The 18766-nt window shown below is 33.1% G+C and overlaps 1 protein-coding gene across 2 annotated transcripts in view; it reads right to left on the bottom strand.

The window, feature by feature from the left end:
- The window catches only part of LOC113400656 (carboxylic ester hydrolase-like), a 36693-nt gene extending 19703 nt beyond the window's left edge, over positions 1 to 16990 (bottom strand). For both annotated transcript variants that reach the window (XM_026640294.2, XM_026640295.2), the window contains exons 1-2: positions 16750 to 16990; positions 7837 to 7933 (exon numbers count right to left, since the gene is read on the bottom strand). In XM_026640294.2, the coding sequence (XP_026496079.2) occupies positions 7837 to 7933; positions 16750 to 16941 (289 nt within the window). In that variant the 5' untranslated portion in view covers positions 16942 to 16990. The remainder of the gene's footprint in view (positions 1 to 7836; positions 7934 to 16749) is intronic.
- Positions 16991 to 18766: the final 1776 nt, after the last annotated feature.

Below are 18766 nucleotides of genomic sequence, written 5' to 3'. Positions count from 1 at the left end.
TTTCGGTTAAAAGTAATGGTTTGTGCAATAATATCGATAGTCTATCGATAGTGGACTATCGATATTCAACACTATTGCGAACACACTACACAAGCAAGCGGATCGTGTAAGACGTTTAAGGCTCTTCAATGTTATAAAATTTATGAAGTATTAGTTTCCGCGTCGACAACGAGTAAAATCTATCGTTGCGGTTATAATATTTATGTTAATTAGTTTCAATGGTGATTTTTGCGCTGACTTACTTTGTAAAATATTTTTTAACCGTTTTAAAAATAGAAGGGCGTTCTGAAATCGGTTGTATTCTTTTTTTTTTATTTGTAACCTGATCTCCGTCATTTATGAACCGATTTGGAAAAGTTTGGGATGGTGAGAATGAACCACCACCGCAATCAATCAAACACCGGGGGGCTTGCAGGTGCGTTGCCGGCCTTTCAGGAAAGAGTACGCTCTTTTCTTGAAGGTTCCCAAGTTGTATCGGTTCGGAAAAACCGCCGGCGAAAGCTGGTTCCACAGAGTGGTTGTGCGTGGCAGAAAATGTCTTAAAAATCGCGCTGTTGTGGATTTTCGGACATCTAGGTGGTGTGGGTGATATTTTGAATTTAGGCGAGATGTCCGAAGGTGAAATTCAGCAGCCGGGATTAATCCGAACAATTCATCGGAACATTCCCCGTGATAAATTCTGTAGAAGATGCAGAGCGATCCAACATCTCTACGCAAAGCCAAAGGATCAAGCAGATCGGAAAGGGCTTGATCGTCGATAATTCGAGCCGCTCTACGTTGGATACGGTCGAATGGAAGGAGCTGGTACTGGGGAGCACCCGCCCAGAGGTGAGAGCAGTACTCCATGTGTGGCCGAATTTGCGCCTTGTATAGTCTTAGACGATGGGCCGACGTGAAATACTGTCTTGCCTTGCTGAGCACACCGAGCTTTTTTGATGCCAATTTGGCTTTGCCTTCCAATTGACCGCGGAACTGAACGAGGCTTGAAATATCGACGCCAAGTATTCCTATACTAGCTGTGGCGGCTAATGGAATGTTCTCAAATATTGGAGATACGACAAATGGTGTTTTTTTTAGCAGTTAACGTGCAAACATGATATTACTTTTATAAATACTGTCTAAAATAGCAACGCATAACCTTCATCATTGATCTAATAACTTCTCTCATAAATCCAAACGTTGACTATAGTGAATCATAACAGGTTTAATTACTAAATATATGTCTATGTCTAATTTACGCAATTGATTCCCTGTGTTTAATTACCGTTATTAATGTGTTTTCGTTAGATTAATTGGTACGACCACAGCGAATATGTGAATGCTATAACATTTTCAAAATATTATACGTATTTGTGCATACGTAGTATTTCAAAATACATGCTTTAAATGTCATTATTTTGTGACATTTCAAAAGGGGTTTCAAAAATTGTAGTTAAGGAGACTAATTTAAAACACGTCAAGAGAAAGTCGATATTAATACGATATTAATTAGTTTATCACGAAAGAAGTGATGATATTAAATCAATTTTGATGTTTTTTTCATATTAAAAAAAAATCTTGAATATTTGGCTAGTTATGTATGATAGAAGCATTTATGAACACCTGACAATTCTACATCATACGCAATTGAAGCCGCGGACGGAAACCAGTAATTTATAATGAATAATTGAACACTATATTTTATCCAACAAACTTAAATAGAATATAAAACCTGATGCATATCCTTGAAAATGCTGTAAATTGATAAATATACTCCTCTATAAGCCTTAGAATTCAAGTTATTATAAAATACTTGTTCGTTGGTCTAGTGGCTACATAGCTACATACAGCGGCAGTTACCGAGCTGTTGGGTTCAAATCCCAGAGTTGGGTCGATATTAAATATTGTAACTTCTGTATTATATTTTTTATGGCATCGGTAGGCGGACTGACACATGATCTACTTGTGGTCACCACTACTCAGACAGGCTGCCCAGAATGAACTTTGGCGACGTATGAAATTTTTATCGTTTCTTACTACTACTTTTAACTTTGGTAATTGAGATGTTATGGTTCTTGTGCCGAGCCGAAGAGTCGAGATGGCCCAGTGGTTAGTTGCGGGTTCAAACCCAGGCAAGCACCATTGAATTTTCATATGCTTAATTTGTGTTTATAATTCATCTCGTGCTCGGCGGTGAAGGAAAACATCGTGAAGAAATCTGCATGCATCTAATTTCAATGAAATTCTGCCACATGTGAATCCACCAATCCGCATTGGAACATCGTGGTGCAATATGCTACTAACTTTCTCCTCAAAGGGAGATGAGGCCTTAGCCCAGCAGTGGGTAATTTTATTGGCTGCATATGTGTGTAGGTCTTTTGCCTGTTGTTACACTGGCTCACTCAGCCTTCAAACCGGAATACAACAATACTAAATATTACTGCTTGACGGTAGAAAGTGTGATGAGTCGGTATTAACTAGTCAGATGCACGAAGCCCTACCACCAAGTCTGTAGTTCGCAAGATAGCAAAGTTTACGACATCGTACAAATCTCATGCACGGTCGACTGGTCGTCCTAGACAATGGTCACTTTAGATAAAGTCAAACAGCCGAACAACCTCAGATATGCATAACAACGATGCACAAATTCACTGTTTGCGCTGATAAACAATACGTTCCGAGTGTAAACAAAAACTGTATTTGTTCTGCACATGACCAAACGTAAAATGTCAGAGAGGGATATGTAATATTGACTTTAATTATTATAAGATTTAAAGGGTACACGAATCAAAATACCGTAACACCATTACGTGGTATTCACATTTCACGGCTGACATATGTACACGAGTACTTCTATAAACAATATTGTACTAGTGGGTCTCCCGCGAAACTTCGCGTTTGTTCAAAAGATTTTTTGGAAGTGACAGGTTTTGTTTTTATTTCGTTTTATTGTAAACTGCCAGTCACTCATCTACATTTGGCGTCAAAATTATAAAACCTCTTTTAAATGAAATTTTTAATGTCAAGTAGTAGACATTAGATCAGTTAGAATGTTTACGTTTTCATTTTTTTTTCTTATACAGCCGTAGCACCGTTCTCTAATCGGCCAGTAACTTTTTTCCGGTCTCTAAAATTAAATCATAACAATTTAGTAAATTGCAATCAAGAATCCTCTTTAATTTTCCGCGCATCTACGGCTGGAGTTCTTCAAAATGAGATTATAACGGATTTTTTATATTCAGCCATCGTCCCATAATCACTGGGACAAAAATAGGATTACACTATTAATATATAAGATATTAAGTAATCTATAATTTTAAATTTACCTTCGACGGTGTTATCTGTTTGTTATGTTTAATAATTTAAAAAGAACTCTCGTGTCGTCTAGACAGTTCTATGCTGTACCGGTGTGGAATGTGAATTCTATCGAGAGGATTCGTCAAGCATATCAATAAGCTGCTTGTAGTTTGAAATGCGAAGTATATAATAGCTTACTTTGATCTTTATACCATATAACATAGCTTACTTTTATAAGAATTAAGAAAAAAATATATAATTGAAGCCGTTGATAAAATTAATCAGATGACAAATCAGTTTTTAGTACTTTTAAAATTGTTTAGCGTAAGACGACTTCGATGATTGTTAAAATATATAGACTAAAATAAAATATCTTGTCATAACCTAACGTTAAAATATGACAACTATATAAGCGATACTCGAAATTTTTTTATATTGAATGAAAATCTGACTGATCTGGGGAGTTTGGTGGAGTAATATCCAAGGCTTGTCAAAGTATTGCGTTCAGTTTTGGCTGTTACAAAAAATATTCTTATAATAAATAGTTTGTACTTATTATTATGAGTCAAATATTAAATTTAAAGCGAATGAATCTGCGAAGATTTGATACTTATATAATAATATAGAACTACTAATACCTTTGCGAATAACACTATCTTCTGGTAATTTTTTTTTGTATAGTTTAATAAGTAGTATTTTCAGTCAGACGGATTTAGAATACAGCAAGCAAATATGTTTTTTAAACGATAGTTAAAATTTGTTTATTGTACACACGTTTTAGAGACACGTATGAATTACAAGCGTCCAGGCTTGTAATTCATACTTGTCTCTAAAGTCTAGTTAGGGTCTAATGCGTTCATTAAATTCGCCTTCATGCCGTTTGACCATGAATTATTAGTTTAAGTTACGTCAACTTAGTCAGATAAGAAATGTTACGTATTTGCTCGCAAAACTATAAATTTTGGACTAAAATTACAATAGACATAGTTAAGGGTATTTTGGAAGGGAACATTTGTCAGTCCCCAAGAAAAACGATGTCAATTATTTTATACAAAGCGTCTCAAATTTAAAGACGTAATTAGAGCCGGTGCTAGATTTACATTGAATTCAATAAGATAAGACGAATAAAGCGTCCTATTATTTAATTACAAAGTAAAAAATATACTTCAAGAATTAAATTTGTCATGAAAATTCAGAAGTGCCTGGAGTTATAATTCTCGTGTTTCACTACTGAGCCTAATAACAAACGACAGGCATTTATTATTTTCCATATTAAAAAAAAAAGCCGTGAAATATTTGTAATTACAACAAGTAAACCGAAATACAATCGGATGTAATCGAAGCCGAAATTGTGAGCCGAATATAAATGACGGTTAAATTGATTGATTTGATTTGCATTCGTTCGATTGAATTGACAATTACTGTTTTTGACAGGCTAGTGTAGGAGGTTTTAAATCACATTATTCAAATAATATAAAAATAAAAATAAATTCAAATTTGGAATCAAACGGTGAATATTTCAATTAAACTCCAGTTTAACATTGTTGATCCAAAATGTAACCGGCTTGTTTATTTTAAATAACAGTACAATTACATAGCACTAAAGCGAATTTGATGAAATTTTGTGCGAAGCAAGCTTGAACGCCAAGACATACTTTTTATATACTAAAAGTATACGGCACATTTTTTTGTAAACCCTTATTATATCAGTACGAAATCGGGACGCGTAGCTAGTTTTTAATAAATAAAAACTTCAAAACAAGCAATCATCAACCAACCAAATGTTTGTTTGAAACAAACAAATGTCAAAAAATCGGTAAACTAACATTCAGTTAGACGTAAATTTTATAGCTGGGCCGGGATTAGAACTGCTGAAGGGCTCCAACCACCACTAATAGCATCTAATAAAAAAGTAAACGTTATCTATACATATAATTAAATTGGATTGTCTGTTTGTAATATTAAAATAACCGCTTTTGACTAAATGTATATGTTTTTAAAAGTTTAAATTTATTAACATAAGAATTGATAACATGCTTAAATGTATACAAATATGAAATAAAAATAGTTACTGTATAAATCTTGACCGCGTGGACTGGTGGCAAGAATGCTAGCAGCATGTCCCCGTTGAATCGCAATTCCGATCCTCTGGCCTAAAAACGAACCAGCCCTTCTGTCACCAGTGGAGGCAATAGGGCGAGGTGTTATACTTTTGATGGAGCTTTTTGCACCACTACTCCAAGGGCCAAGTGTTCCGACAGCAAATGGGATAAAAAAGTAATTTGACATAAGACACGAATATTTAGATAAAATAAAAATATATATATATAAAATAAAACTTAATAATAAAATTGTATAAAATATTTTTTTTTATAATTTTGTCTGTCTATGTGTCTGTCTGTGTGTTCCGGCTAACCTCTGGAGCATATGGACTGACTGTGACGGGACTTTCACTGGCAGATAGTTGATGCAATAAAGAGTGACTTAGGATACTTTTATTTTAGAACTAAATATTTATGCATATACATCAATTATGTAATTACAAGTTCACAAAAAAAAGATGTTTTTGATTTTGAAATTATTAAGCGAATTTTGGTTCAGCTAATGAACAGGGTGCTGTTTGTAGCATGTTTAAAACTTACGAAACACAGCTGTGTTTCGCAGAGGCAACTTTAACATATATTAAGACGCTCTGGTTTTACGACGATAATACAACCATACAGTCACGCGCTCACCTAACTTAGCGAGGAACGAAGCTTTGTATTTCATATGACCAATTATAAGTGTAGCGAAACGAAGCCGTCTTCGATGTCCATTTTCAGTAAACGAGCGTTATAAAAAGGGATGACACGTGATCAGCGTTATATGTAAGTTAAGATGAACGCTCGAACATTTTGAACTCTATGAGGTTTTTAGAGCGAGCGAGTTATCCAGCTGAAATTTCAATAATTAAAATTTATTTTTATGGTGATTGGTCACAAATGCCATAAAAACGCCGTGAAAAAGATATCTTATATTGCTAATGTTCCACAACCTTGATAACTGAGACGTTATGTTCCTCGTTACAGTGACTCACTCACCCCTCAAACCGAAACACATCGATACTAAGCACTGCAACTTGGTGGTATGTATACTAAATGGATGGTACCCACCCAGACGGGCCTGCTCAAAATACTGAGCGTGGATAAATTATATTTGCACAAAAATATAGGATTGAAGATTCGCAGGTTTTTCTATGTATATAGATATTTATTTAATTATAATCTATAAACCTAAGGTCGTATAAATATTTCTGTGCTCCTTTATATTTTCCATATTAAAAAAATCTATTTTAAACTATTGAAATATTGTAACACTGAAAAAGATGTATTACTCAATACGTAGCATTTACTCGAAATGTATAAAGCCGAATTCACATAAATAAATATATCGCGCAGGCACTGAATAAAACGCCATTCTGTTAAGGTATGTGTACATAAATTCTCATCAAATTCAGGGTTCGGAATGTTTACAATGTTTTTGATGAAAATTATTGTGATGAAAATTATTTAATTTTTTAAGCTTCAAAAGTCGGGGAAATTGCCTTAGATTTTATTCAATGAAATTTAAATCTTTGTTAGCCCGCCGACTGACTTCACTACATATAAATCTGGGGTAGTAATGGGTTACGCCTTTAAATTTTCCTTTTTCTATAATATATATTTAAGTACACATTTTATTAATTCATTTATTGACGTCGTCTTTAGGGTAGATTATAAATTTAAAGAGTTAGGTAAGTTCAGTTCATGATGGAGTGGAGAATCTTCAACTTCTTTCAAAAGTCTTAGAAGAATACTTATTCTATGAATAATTCGTTCTGATTCAAAACAACAAGAGAAACAATGCTGGCGAAAATTTAAGTTTCTTTTAGTACGAACACGCCTCGAAATCAAATATTTTATATACATACATTTGATTTCGAGGCGTATTCGTAAGTGTTCATTATACGCATGCAAAGAATTAATACGAAACCAATAGCATTCTTGTAATTTATGCCGGCATCGTACATATGGTTCTACTTTTATACCGATTCAATAGATGGCAGCACTGTACAGCACGAAGTTCGTAGTAATTATGTACGTATACTCTAGTCCAACCATAAGAGGAGAAAAGACAAATAAACAACATTTGACACCAAATTAACGCGATATCATTGGTCGAGAGCTTCATTAAACTATGATATTCCCTATGGATTAGCAAAAAATGGCGTTTTGAACGTCGACGAAACTTTGTAGTTAAGTGTAATAGAGTTATATTATTAATAAAGATATGTTAATCATAAACTCTTAGTAGTGCAAAATAGCTGTGTTATTAGCAAATCGCATGAAATACGTAAATCTAAGGTTTATTTATCTTTTTTTCCTACTTAAATTGAAATAGGCTATGTTTCAATAAAGTATTAAGGATGCAACGATAATTAAGCTATTCAAAATTAAATAAGTAATAAAATAACTCATGAAAACACGGACAGAACAAGGTTTATTAACTGTTTAAATTTATTAACTGATTACAAATTCTTACCCGTGATTGTTTTGAGAAAAGGTTCATATTGCAAGCAACTTGAGAGAGGTCGAGTGGCGTCCCAAACTCCAGACCATGGCTTCATTTGCTGTGGTTCCTGTGATATGGAAAATAATCATTAAATTGTTATAATATTACCAGTCTATTAAGATTTATTATTAGGTATGTAACATTAAATTCAAACAAAATCTGCCAAATGTTATCCTGATTTGTATAAATGCATTGGCATTTATAAAATTCAAGATAACATTTGGCAGATACGGATGCAGATATTGTCTATTGAGTCATGGCGACGCCGGTACAGAAGATGAAGTGCTGAAGCACCATAAAGTGGCGAGTCACAATAAAGTTGATATAATAAAAACCTCCTCCATGAAATGATACACAAATGTGTCAGCATTCATGGTAATCGGTCAAACAATCTGAAGTCTATTAAACTGAAATATATTTAGTACTAACGACCATTGTTGCGGTTCCATCCCGTTGTTTTTGTTCGTCTGTCCTTTAAGACCCTTTTTCTCAGCAACGCATAAAGGTATACAGTTGAAATTAATAATTTCTAAGTCTAAGCCTACGTAATCAAAAAATATGGCCGTTTTGTTACCATTCTCGTACATTCACAAAGGATATCAAAACCTATATCGTAGTTCCCGTTGACATAGAATCTTGGAATTTGGCAAGTAGCAGTCTTGTAGCACAAGTGTAGGAAAAATCAACCGTAAATTCGTTTTTACATTAGTGTCTGTTTGTACGCGAGTCCGAATCGCACTTGCCCGGTTTATATATAATATGCCATTAAAGTTTCAACATGTTCGTGGAATATCCATTTTGGTCATTTGGCCAATTTTGGTCTATTAGGAAATATTTTTCCATAATTAGTTTCACTTTTAGTCTATGATGTAAAGAACTTAATAAAAATATATAAAATGTCGAATAAGTTAGTGTTTTATTTAAAATAGAAAAAATGTATTTAATTTATATATTTAATGTGTTGCATTGGTGTACGTTGTTCTGCATTGCATCGTGTTGCATTATAGAAGGATTTGAGAAGCGAGAAACTTTAGTCATTTAAAGGAAGTTACTCTTTCTTGTTCAAAACTTTGTCTTCGTTGTATAATTGTTCGCCTCTAGTGACTGTAATGTTTTTTTTTAATACGGATACAGAATATTTTTGGCTAAGGTAAGGTAAAAAAGGAACAGCCTCTAAAAGTCCAACTGGTGGTTAAGACTCTTCTCCTATTGAGATAAGGGATGGAGCTTATTTCAGTACATTGCGCTAATGCAGGGTTGTGGAAACACGTGCGAAAAAAATCATGCAGATGCAGGATTTTAAAGATGTTTTCCTACTCAAATTAAGATTAAACATGTATTTATCGTGGTTATCCCCCGGATTTGAACTCGCTATCTGTAACAAATAAAGTCTTCCAGTTCCCTTTCTTTAAAAATATCCGTGCATATATTAGGATACTTTACAATGTTATATATATAAGTTTAATATTAATTAAAAAATTGGGAAAATTTCAACATTTGTTCCTTCTTTCCTACATTTTAATAACATTTGTTCAAATGTCTCCTAAGCTTTATCATTTCAATCAAAGGCGAGTTGTAGTTGGCAGTTGACTCAAATTTGGAAGTGTACTACAATTCAGTGCCAAGGCACAGTAAATTTCTAGCAAAGTTCCAAAACATGGTAAGTGTCTTTTTTATTCGATGTTTTGTCTAGGAAAAGATCGGATCTTATCGTTTTTTAGACTTTAAACATACTGTGATACAAAAAAAAAGTTTAGTATACACCAATTTACTCCAATATGAACTAAAAAATTCTAAAAGAAAAATCTAATAAGCAATAAGACCGCCATACAATAATTAGCTGTAAGCATTTTCCTGTAATGTTTTCGTGTGGTGTATAATAAAGTGTAAAACTAAGAGCCTGTAAATGTCCCTCTGCACACAGGGGCGAAGACCATTCCGTCTACCCTCTTTATTGAGGAGAAAATTTGAAGTTTGTTCTATAAAGTGTAATATATATAAATTACTAGCGACCCGCCCCGGCTTCGCACGGGCGCAATGCTGATACTAAATATATTATACTACAGGATGTCTTTATATATAATAACGTTCACGTTCATACAGCACACATAAATTAAGCACATGAAAATTCAGTGGTGCTTGGGTTTGAGCCCGCAATCGGTTAAGATGTACGCGTTCTAACCACTTGGCCATCTTGGCTCTTTATTAATAATAATATTTTATAATACTAGTAATAATTATGTAGCTTTTAAGGACTGAATATTTGTATCCAGTGAAAATTGGAAAAACGAACCACAATTGTTAACAGATCTAATGTTTTAGCAAGGTCATTAAAGTCCTCAAAGCGAATCTTCCTTCAGGTTCTTTATTTTTTGTCTTTTTTTTTTGTTTAAAAAGAAAGAGGTTTGTTGTTGGACACACGGTTGTAAGTACGTTATATTTTATATCTAAAATAACAGACACAATTAAATAAATTAAAAACGAAAATTAAAAATATATTATTACATATAATATATTTATTAAATAAATTATATATTTATGTACTAATAAATAAAGGTAGACAAAAACAACCTATGTGTTTAAGTAAATATTATGAAAGAGGTGAAATGAAAGCTATGTTATTTAAAATTATACCGATTATATATAACGGGGAGCCGGATAGAATGTTTGGTTTGGGGTCATCATCTTTGTCAAACATATTCACGAAATAATATAACGAATCGATAGCTGGATTATCATATTATAAGGAGAATTAGTGTGACTTTCCGAACGTCATGCGTCAATACGCTTTTTGGCGGGAAGCAGCGCGATATACGGTCAGGCGTATCATTGTTGAACTGTTTTTGTAATAATATAAGCAAACCATAAATTGATTAAAGTATTTTGTTATTAATTAATTATTATTTTATATTAATGTAATAAATTTATTAAAAGTAAATTTGATTTGTTAATAGTATATTAATTTTAACACTCTTTAACAGGCCGTGACACCATCCTTCTTGACAGCTCACGTCTTTTGTTTTTAACACGACAAACAGCGATTGAACTCACTAGCGCCATCCAGGATCAAATCTCAAAACTATAAGTGATTACAAAGTATTTAATTATCTGACGCTGCGACATATAGAAAAAAAGCGGCAACGTGCGAGTCGGACTCGCCCATGAAGGGTTCCGTACCAGCAAGTAACAAGGTTTATGGTTATGAAATTAAATGTTTTTTTTTTATATTTGAGTTGATTGAATGAAAGGTAAATTGCGGTTTTTGATTTATGACGTATTAAAAAAAACTACTTACTAGATCTAGTTCAAACCAATTTTGGGTGGAAGTTTGCATGGTAATATATATCATATATTATTTTTAGTTTTATCATTCTCTTACTTTAGAAGTTACAGGGGGGTACACACATTTCTCATTATTATTTTTAAAGACCTATCCATAGATACCCCACAAGTATGGGTTCGATGAAAAAAGTTTTTGAGTTTCAGTTCTAAGTATGGGGAACGCCAAAATCTATTGTTTTTTTTTTCAATTTTTGTGTCAAAATCTTAATGCGGTTCACAGAATACATCTACTTACCAAGTTTCAACAGTATAATTCTTATAGTTTCGGAAAAAAGTGGCTGTGACATACGGACGGACAGACGGACACACAGTCAGACATGACGAATCTATAAGAGTTTCCCATTTGGCTACGGAACCCTAAAAAGTAACGATTACGTGCGATTGTTTATAAAAAACAATGACATTAATGTATTCAGCTTCCATCTGAACATGATTTACAAGATGAAATTTGATTTTCATTTGAAAAGGCACACGAGCGTGTATTTTATTGAAGCGCGGCTGTGTGTCTGAATTTGCAACAATTGAGGTGACAACGTTTGGTTTCGTTGGTTCAATTGCAGCCTCATTCATGATTAATTGGAGACACGAACGCTTTGTATTGTCGGTTCAGTTGTTTGTTTTTGAACTGTATTTATTGTGACTTTTGATTTCGTTACGTGCACATTTTCGTTCTTGTTAACCTAAAAATGAAATGTTACTGTTAATGTTTTGTGGGAACTGTTTGAATTTTAACTTAAGTTTTTTAAAGTTCGTTGAATGGTGCATCAAATTCAAATCAATAACTTTAGTCTTAAGTTAATTGTGAAAAAAAAACAATTTTCTTTATCTTGTTTAACATACACTTGTCTTTAAGTTGATTTTATATTGAGTTTGTTATTTAATTATTAAATAAAAATCTCAATAAAACTTTGGATAATCTTCGTAGTAAATAAAATATAGAAAAGATGTATCGTTGGAGCCGGTTGGAGCGAAGTTGCTTTCCATAATCGATCGAGCGATATGACAAAATGAAATAAACGGACTTTTGATAATTGTTATAAATAGACCTTTATAAATGTAAATTAAAACCATAAAAATAGCTAGTTTAATCAATATTACATAAAACTGTATATAAAGGACACAGACAGAGAGAATAGAGAGAGAAGAGGACATAACACTCTTTCCTTACGTGACGATATCTGCCAGTTCACTCTATTGTAAGCCGCGTAAAGAACTTCATTACAAAAAATATTTCGTCTGATAAATTGAGTTTTGTATGTTTGAGTGTTTATATGTAATGCGATGTCCGTGTACCAAACAAAAAGTTGAAAAAAAAAATTCTTCTTAGGGAGGTGAGGTACGTTCAGCCACACCAAGATACAAAATGACTATTAGAGAAGTGCCATTGGTCCAGTGGTACCACATATCAACCAGACATCAGCTATTATACTGCAAAGCATGTATACGCATTTTTGTAACGCGTGATTAATTTAAGGCACAGGAAATAACATCTCAGGTGTTTTGTTTATACATGAAAAATATATATAGTTCTCGTAAACGAATCTTAGGTCGATGATAATGGATTGTGTACATCTTTGTAACTCGTTTATGGTAGGTAGACGGATGGGTAAATGGGCTGTAAGAAATATTAACCTTGTGACTGTAGTTAAACTGGCTCACTAACCCTTCAAACCGGAACACAACAATAGATAGTAGCATTGATCACTTTGATAAAACCAGTGATAATCATTGTATGTGCACAAGAAGTAAGGATAGGCTTATAACGCCAAGTTTCCGGCTCCGCAAAGTCAATAAATCATTCTTGGGCAAGGTATCCGTTTCTATAATAAAATTCCGCAGACTTTTTTAACTTAGCTGTTTCATAGATTCAAAGCATTTGTAAAAAATACATTGGTAAAGAAGGCATATTATTCGATACAAGATTATATTGATGATAAAAAAGCGTGAAGTTAATGCTTGTTGACTTCCAGGCAGAAGATAACATACATATACAATTGTATTTAACTCACATGACTGTATTTTTAGATGTTGAAAAAGAGTAACTACTGACTTTCTTGCCGGTTCTTCTCGGTAGAATCTACATTCCGAACCGGTGGTAGCTTTACTTAATATAGTTTAAATGACGATTCATAAGTGCTTGTAAAAGCCTACTTGAATAAAGTAAATTTTGATTTTGATTTTGACTAAGTTTTGATTTTTGGCGGTAGAATATCTGATGAGTGGTTGACTTCGACGGGCTTGCACAAAGCCATACCACAAAGGAAAAGTAGTTTGTTGTTATTGAACGTTTTAAAAGTAAAGAAGAAAGTCAACAAATAAAAATATAACGATAATAATATAAGAAAAAAATATGGCACCCATTTATAAGACAAATCAGAATTTACTATATATAGACTTTATTCTATTATTGGAAACTTGTTGAACTAACATTTGACTTAAATACGAAACAATGAGATCAAGAGCTTTACTTGAACGCCGTAGTATTTTAGCTTATATAAATGGGTTTTATGTTCTACACAATCAAAAGCTTTAGATAAATCTCAGGATACGCGACTAGTATTTTGTGATTTCACGTACTGTAACCATCAAAGAACTAGCTTCATAAATGTATATACGAATTACTTATAACAGATAAGATTGGTGTTAAAAAGTAAATTAAATAAATCAAATATTTGTTTTAATTGTTTAACGAGTATATTATTTTGTTTGTATGAAAATATATTTCTAAACTTCAATTTTCATGACTCACGTACTGTATAAGTATAGGTCTATATTAATACCGACACATTTTATATCTGTGAATTATCCGGTATCAGATGTAGACTGCAATTCACATTGACTTGCATACATAATTTTTTTTTAATTCATTTTTTTTACTTTTAAACAGAAATAATGAAATATATGTATGTACCTATAATTGAAAGAATATATATCTATACTAATATTATACATGTGAAAGTAACTCTGCCTGTCTGTCTGTGTCTGTCTTTCACTGCCAAACCAATGAACTGAATTTGACGAAATTTGATATGAAGGAAATTTGAACTCCAAGGAAGGACCTAGACTACTTTTTTTGCCTTACACATGACAACCAACGCCTAAAACGCGAGCGAAGCCGCGGGCGACGATTAGTATATTATATATAATAATGTGTATTAAAACATCGCGATACATTGTGCGTTCATATTAACGGTATTTAAATGTTAATTTTTACTTTTACCTTAATACAATTAGAAGGTAGACAAATTTAATGGCGTTTACGCCATCGCTGTCAAAAAGCCCGCCAAAAACCATCCGTTATCCAAAATACAAATACAGATACAAAATGTTACGTTCGGTAATAAGTCGATTAACAAAATAAATATTCGATTATAACAGATATAATATAATATTGTTGCGAAGTATAAATTACATAAATCGTCTTTGAAGCAGCAAAATTGATAAGAATCTGTACAATTGCTTTGCTTCACAAAATTATATCAATGTAGGACATAGATTACAGAGTGACCCGTTAATATAAACTATAAATAAATTAAGTTACTTAAACATTATATACATTGGGAACAGATAAAAAATGTACAAATAAAAAATGAAAGTAGTTACTGTACAAATCATGAGCGCGTGGAATGGTGGCACAAATGCTAGCAGCATTTCCCCGTTGAATCGCAATTCCGATCCTCTGGACAAAATATGAAGCAGTCCTCAACAAGACATATACATATTAAAAGTCAATGAGCTGAAACAATATGATTTCGAAGTAGTCCATGTATATCTAGTTTTACATATATATGTTCGCAGGATTAGCACAATAATGGACTGTGTAAAAAAAAAATATGAACTGAATTAAACTTAACGCTACAACCGGTTTGGAATATTAATTCCACCGAGAAGAAAGGTCAAGAGCATCTGTCGTATTTTCCATCATTTGAAATACAAAGTTATGTCAGCTAAATACAATATCCTGCCAGAAGTTCAACGAGTATTAGCTTCACGCTTTTTATCATCTCTATAATTTATGTTTTTTTTTTAATAAGTGTTTTGAATTAATGTTTCGGCAAAGTAAAAAATATCTGCAGAATTATAAAAACAAAATAATTATTAATCATGGCAAACCCTAGCACGATAGTGCGAATAACCTAAAAATTCAGACCACTACTATGAATTGCGTTTATTTGTATAATACACTAGCGGTGTTCCTGAATTCGTACGGGCAATATTCATATAAAAATACCTCTTCCATTTTGCCATTTAAAGTAGAAAATTTTCTTTTTTCTTTTCATGGGAATACTTATGTTATCGAAATAGACCTGTACAATATTTCAGCTTTTTATTCTCAATAGTTTTGGCTGTTCGTTGATTACGTCAATCGAGACAAACTATTTTATAAGTAGATAAGCTTTGTTTAAGTTAATAATGATTAAAATATAAATGATAGCTTTATTACTTGCTTTCTCCGTAAGACGATATAAGGCCGTCGCCTGACCGGGACTTTTACGTTCTATTAATATTGTATAACCTTTATTGAACTTAACCTGTTGGTATGTGTTTTTAATCTTACGATGGTATTATTAACCAGTTTCACTTAAATGACAATACACATAATCGAGTATTCTACATTTAGTTAGGCAGACTGGCAAGAAGAGTTTTAACCACCAGTAAGTGGTTGGGCCCTCTCATGATCTCAAATGTTTCGTATTTAAGTCAAATGTTAGTTCAACAAGTTTCCAATAACGGAATTAGGCCTACAGTAAATTCTGGATTTGTCTTATAAATGGGTGCCATTTTTTTCTTATATTATTATTGTTATATCTTTATTTGTTGAAATTCTTCTTTACTTTTAAAACGTTGAATAATAACAAATCAATCGTTCATCAGATATTCTACCGCCAAACATCAGTATAAGTACCGTTGTGTTCCGGTTTTAAAGGTGAGTGAGCCAGTTTATCTACAGTCACAAGTTACATAACATCTTAGTTCCCAAGGTTGGTGGCGCTTTGGCGATGTAAGGAATGGTTAATATTTCTTACAGCGCAAATGTTTATGCGAGGTGGCCATATACTATCAGGTATTTAATTAATGTTAAAAAAAAATGCAGAAAAAATAAATAAAAGGGTTTTTACAAAAATATTGCGTTGGTTTCTCAAAGTTCGTTTATTAAATGAAAAGATTTTTATTGTTATTATTCAAGTAACTCTTGTTCTTGTGAGGTAGATGAATTTATTTTACTAGCGATGATAAAATTAATTTCATTATAATAAATACTACGGTTCTTTGTAATTTAAATTAAAAACCGTCTCTAAAAATTCGATTAATTATTAAATAAATAGTCTGTTTTTTTTAATACGTGGTCTGCAATATAGTAAAACTTAGTAAAAATATAAATTTTATACTTGACTAATTAATATTGCTAAGTTTGTCTGTAATAGGCGAAATGTATTAGATAAGCACTTTTTAAATAGTTTTAAGATATTATGTTAATCCTTGCTCATATTTATGTAATTAAAATGATATTTGTAAAACATTTTTGTTCAAAGTACGTACCCTAAACCTGTATTTGCCAAGTGGTGGACGAGCGTAAGGGATCCCATTGAAGCTCGCAAATTTACGACCATTGGTGGATACCATCCATCGACCTTGCAATGCACCATTTCCGATTTTGACAGTTGGGTGCGGACCTTGGCTAGTAACCAATACCGCAAACGATAGAAACAATAACAAATTAACGCACGACATATTTTTGTAAAAGAACGCGCGCGCGCGCCGGTATCGTCTGTGACACTGGCTCTCAAGTCGGAACTATTTAGCGCAACAGGTTTATAATAGTTATGTATGTCATTATGTATATCAGCTATCTGTTTTGACTTCACACGAGTTAAGATAAGGTTTCAAATAATGAGATATAAACAAGAAATACTTATTTCTCAATTCAATTTTCAAGTTAAGCGATATGTCCGTCTGTAGTGTGCAGTTATAATTAACGATCGGCACTCTCTCAAAGGTACCTGGCTTCTCAGCCACTAAACTGCATCACTGCATTTTAATATATATACATATATCTCTCTCTCTCAGTCTCTCAGGTCTTGTGCAGCCCGCAACCAGCAGCTTCCCGCGACCTTCACCAGGTCGTCGAACCTACCCACGCTGCGTCTTCCGGTCCATGGTCGCCACTCGCGAACTCGTCGGCGCTATCGGCCGTCGGTTCTTCGAGCAATGTGTCCCGTCTACTGCCACTTAAGTGTGGCAATTCTTCGGACTATGTCGGTGACCTTAGTTCTTCTGCGGATCTCCTCATAATATCACCTCCGCACTAATCGCTATTGCGTACGGCTTATTAGGTATAGCCTATTCCAACTAAAAGATGATTGAAGATAAATATTTTTAAATTGAGGAGATATATTTGGTTGAGCTCTTAAATTATCTATGGAATTTATTAGGGATTAATCACAGGCACAAGGCATAACATCTTAGTTCCCAAGGTTGGTGGCGCATAGGTGATGTAAGGAATGGTTAATAGATCTTACAGCGCCTTAGAAAAAAAAAAATTAACAATAAAATGGTATTTTAAATGTCGGCGAAGTTGTTATCGGAATTTTGAAAGTAAAAAGTATTTACTTAAAATCTATTCTAAGACCTTAATTATATTAAATTAAACTCCAACCCAGAGCTAATTAAGCTTTAACAACTGTTTAATGTTACATGATCTTTGCTACGGATAGCTAGTATGTTCGTTTTGTGAATGAGAATCTTGCGAAATTAAGAGTGAGTTCCGTAAGTGCGGTTATTATTCTTTTATTATGATTCGTTACAAATTATTTTTACATTTATTTTTTATCGTGATTTTCTACCATAACTTACTGAGTTTAGAATTCTGAAATTAGGACCACTTAACAACAAAAGGTTTGTTTAATGACGTACTTAAGCATGTGCTAAAAGTTAACTTTTCTTAATTTGGCAATTTTAACTATAAAAAGGTAAATGGGAGGGGAGGGGAGGGGAAGGTGAACGGGAGGGGAAGGGGAATCGTATCGTATCGGAACTTTGTATGTTTTTTACCCTTTTCAAGTTGTGAGAGGCAGTTAATTATTGTGTTTTATTTTTATTTATTTATGCAATAAACAACATTCTTATATTTATTGCGTATTCAATACTTGCACTTGGCTTGAGAGAGAACAGACCCTTGGAGGAAAACATACATAAATACTACATAATACTAATAATAAGTTTTAACAATAAATGAACAATTCTTGTATATTCCTTAAATTTACTTCATGTATATTGGAAAAGGTGATTACGCTCAAATTTTGTATTAAGATAAAGTATTGTTTTTTTTATGTTTATTTATATAAAGTCCTATTCTGAAACAACGCAACATTTCCTATAATATAAATAAATCATAATCAGCCTGTAAATTTCCCACTGCTGGGCTAAGGCCTCCTCTCCCGTTGAGGAGAAGGTATGGAGCATATTCCACCACGCTGCTCCAATGCGCGTTGGTGGAACACATGTGGCAGAATTTCGTTGAAATTAGACACATGCAGGTTTCCTCACGATGTTTTCC

The sequence above is a fragment of the Vanessa tameamea genome, chromosome 13, assembly GCF_037043105.1.
Source record: "Vanessa tameamea isolate UH-Manoa-2023 chromosome 13, ilVanTame1 primary haplotype, whole genome shotgun sequence".
In the NCBI taxonomy this organism is placed as follows: Eukaryota; Metazoa; Arthropoda; class Insecta; order Lepidoptera; family Nymphalidae; genus Vanessa; species Vanessa tameamea.
The sequence above is the reverse complement of the archived record's forward strand: the minus strand, read 5'-3'. Positions and strand labels throughout refer to the sequence as shown.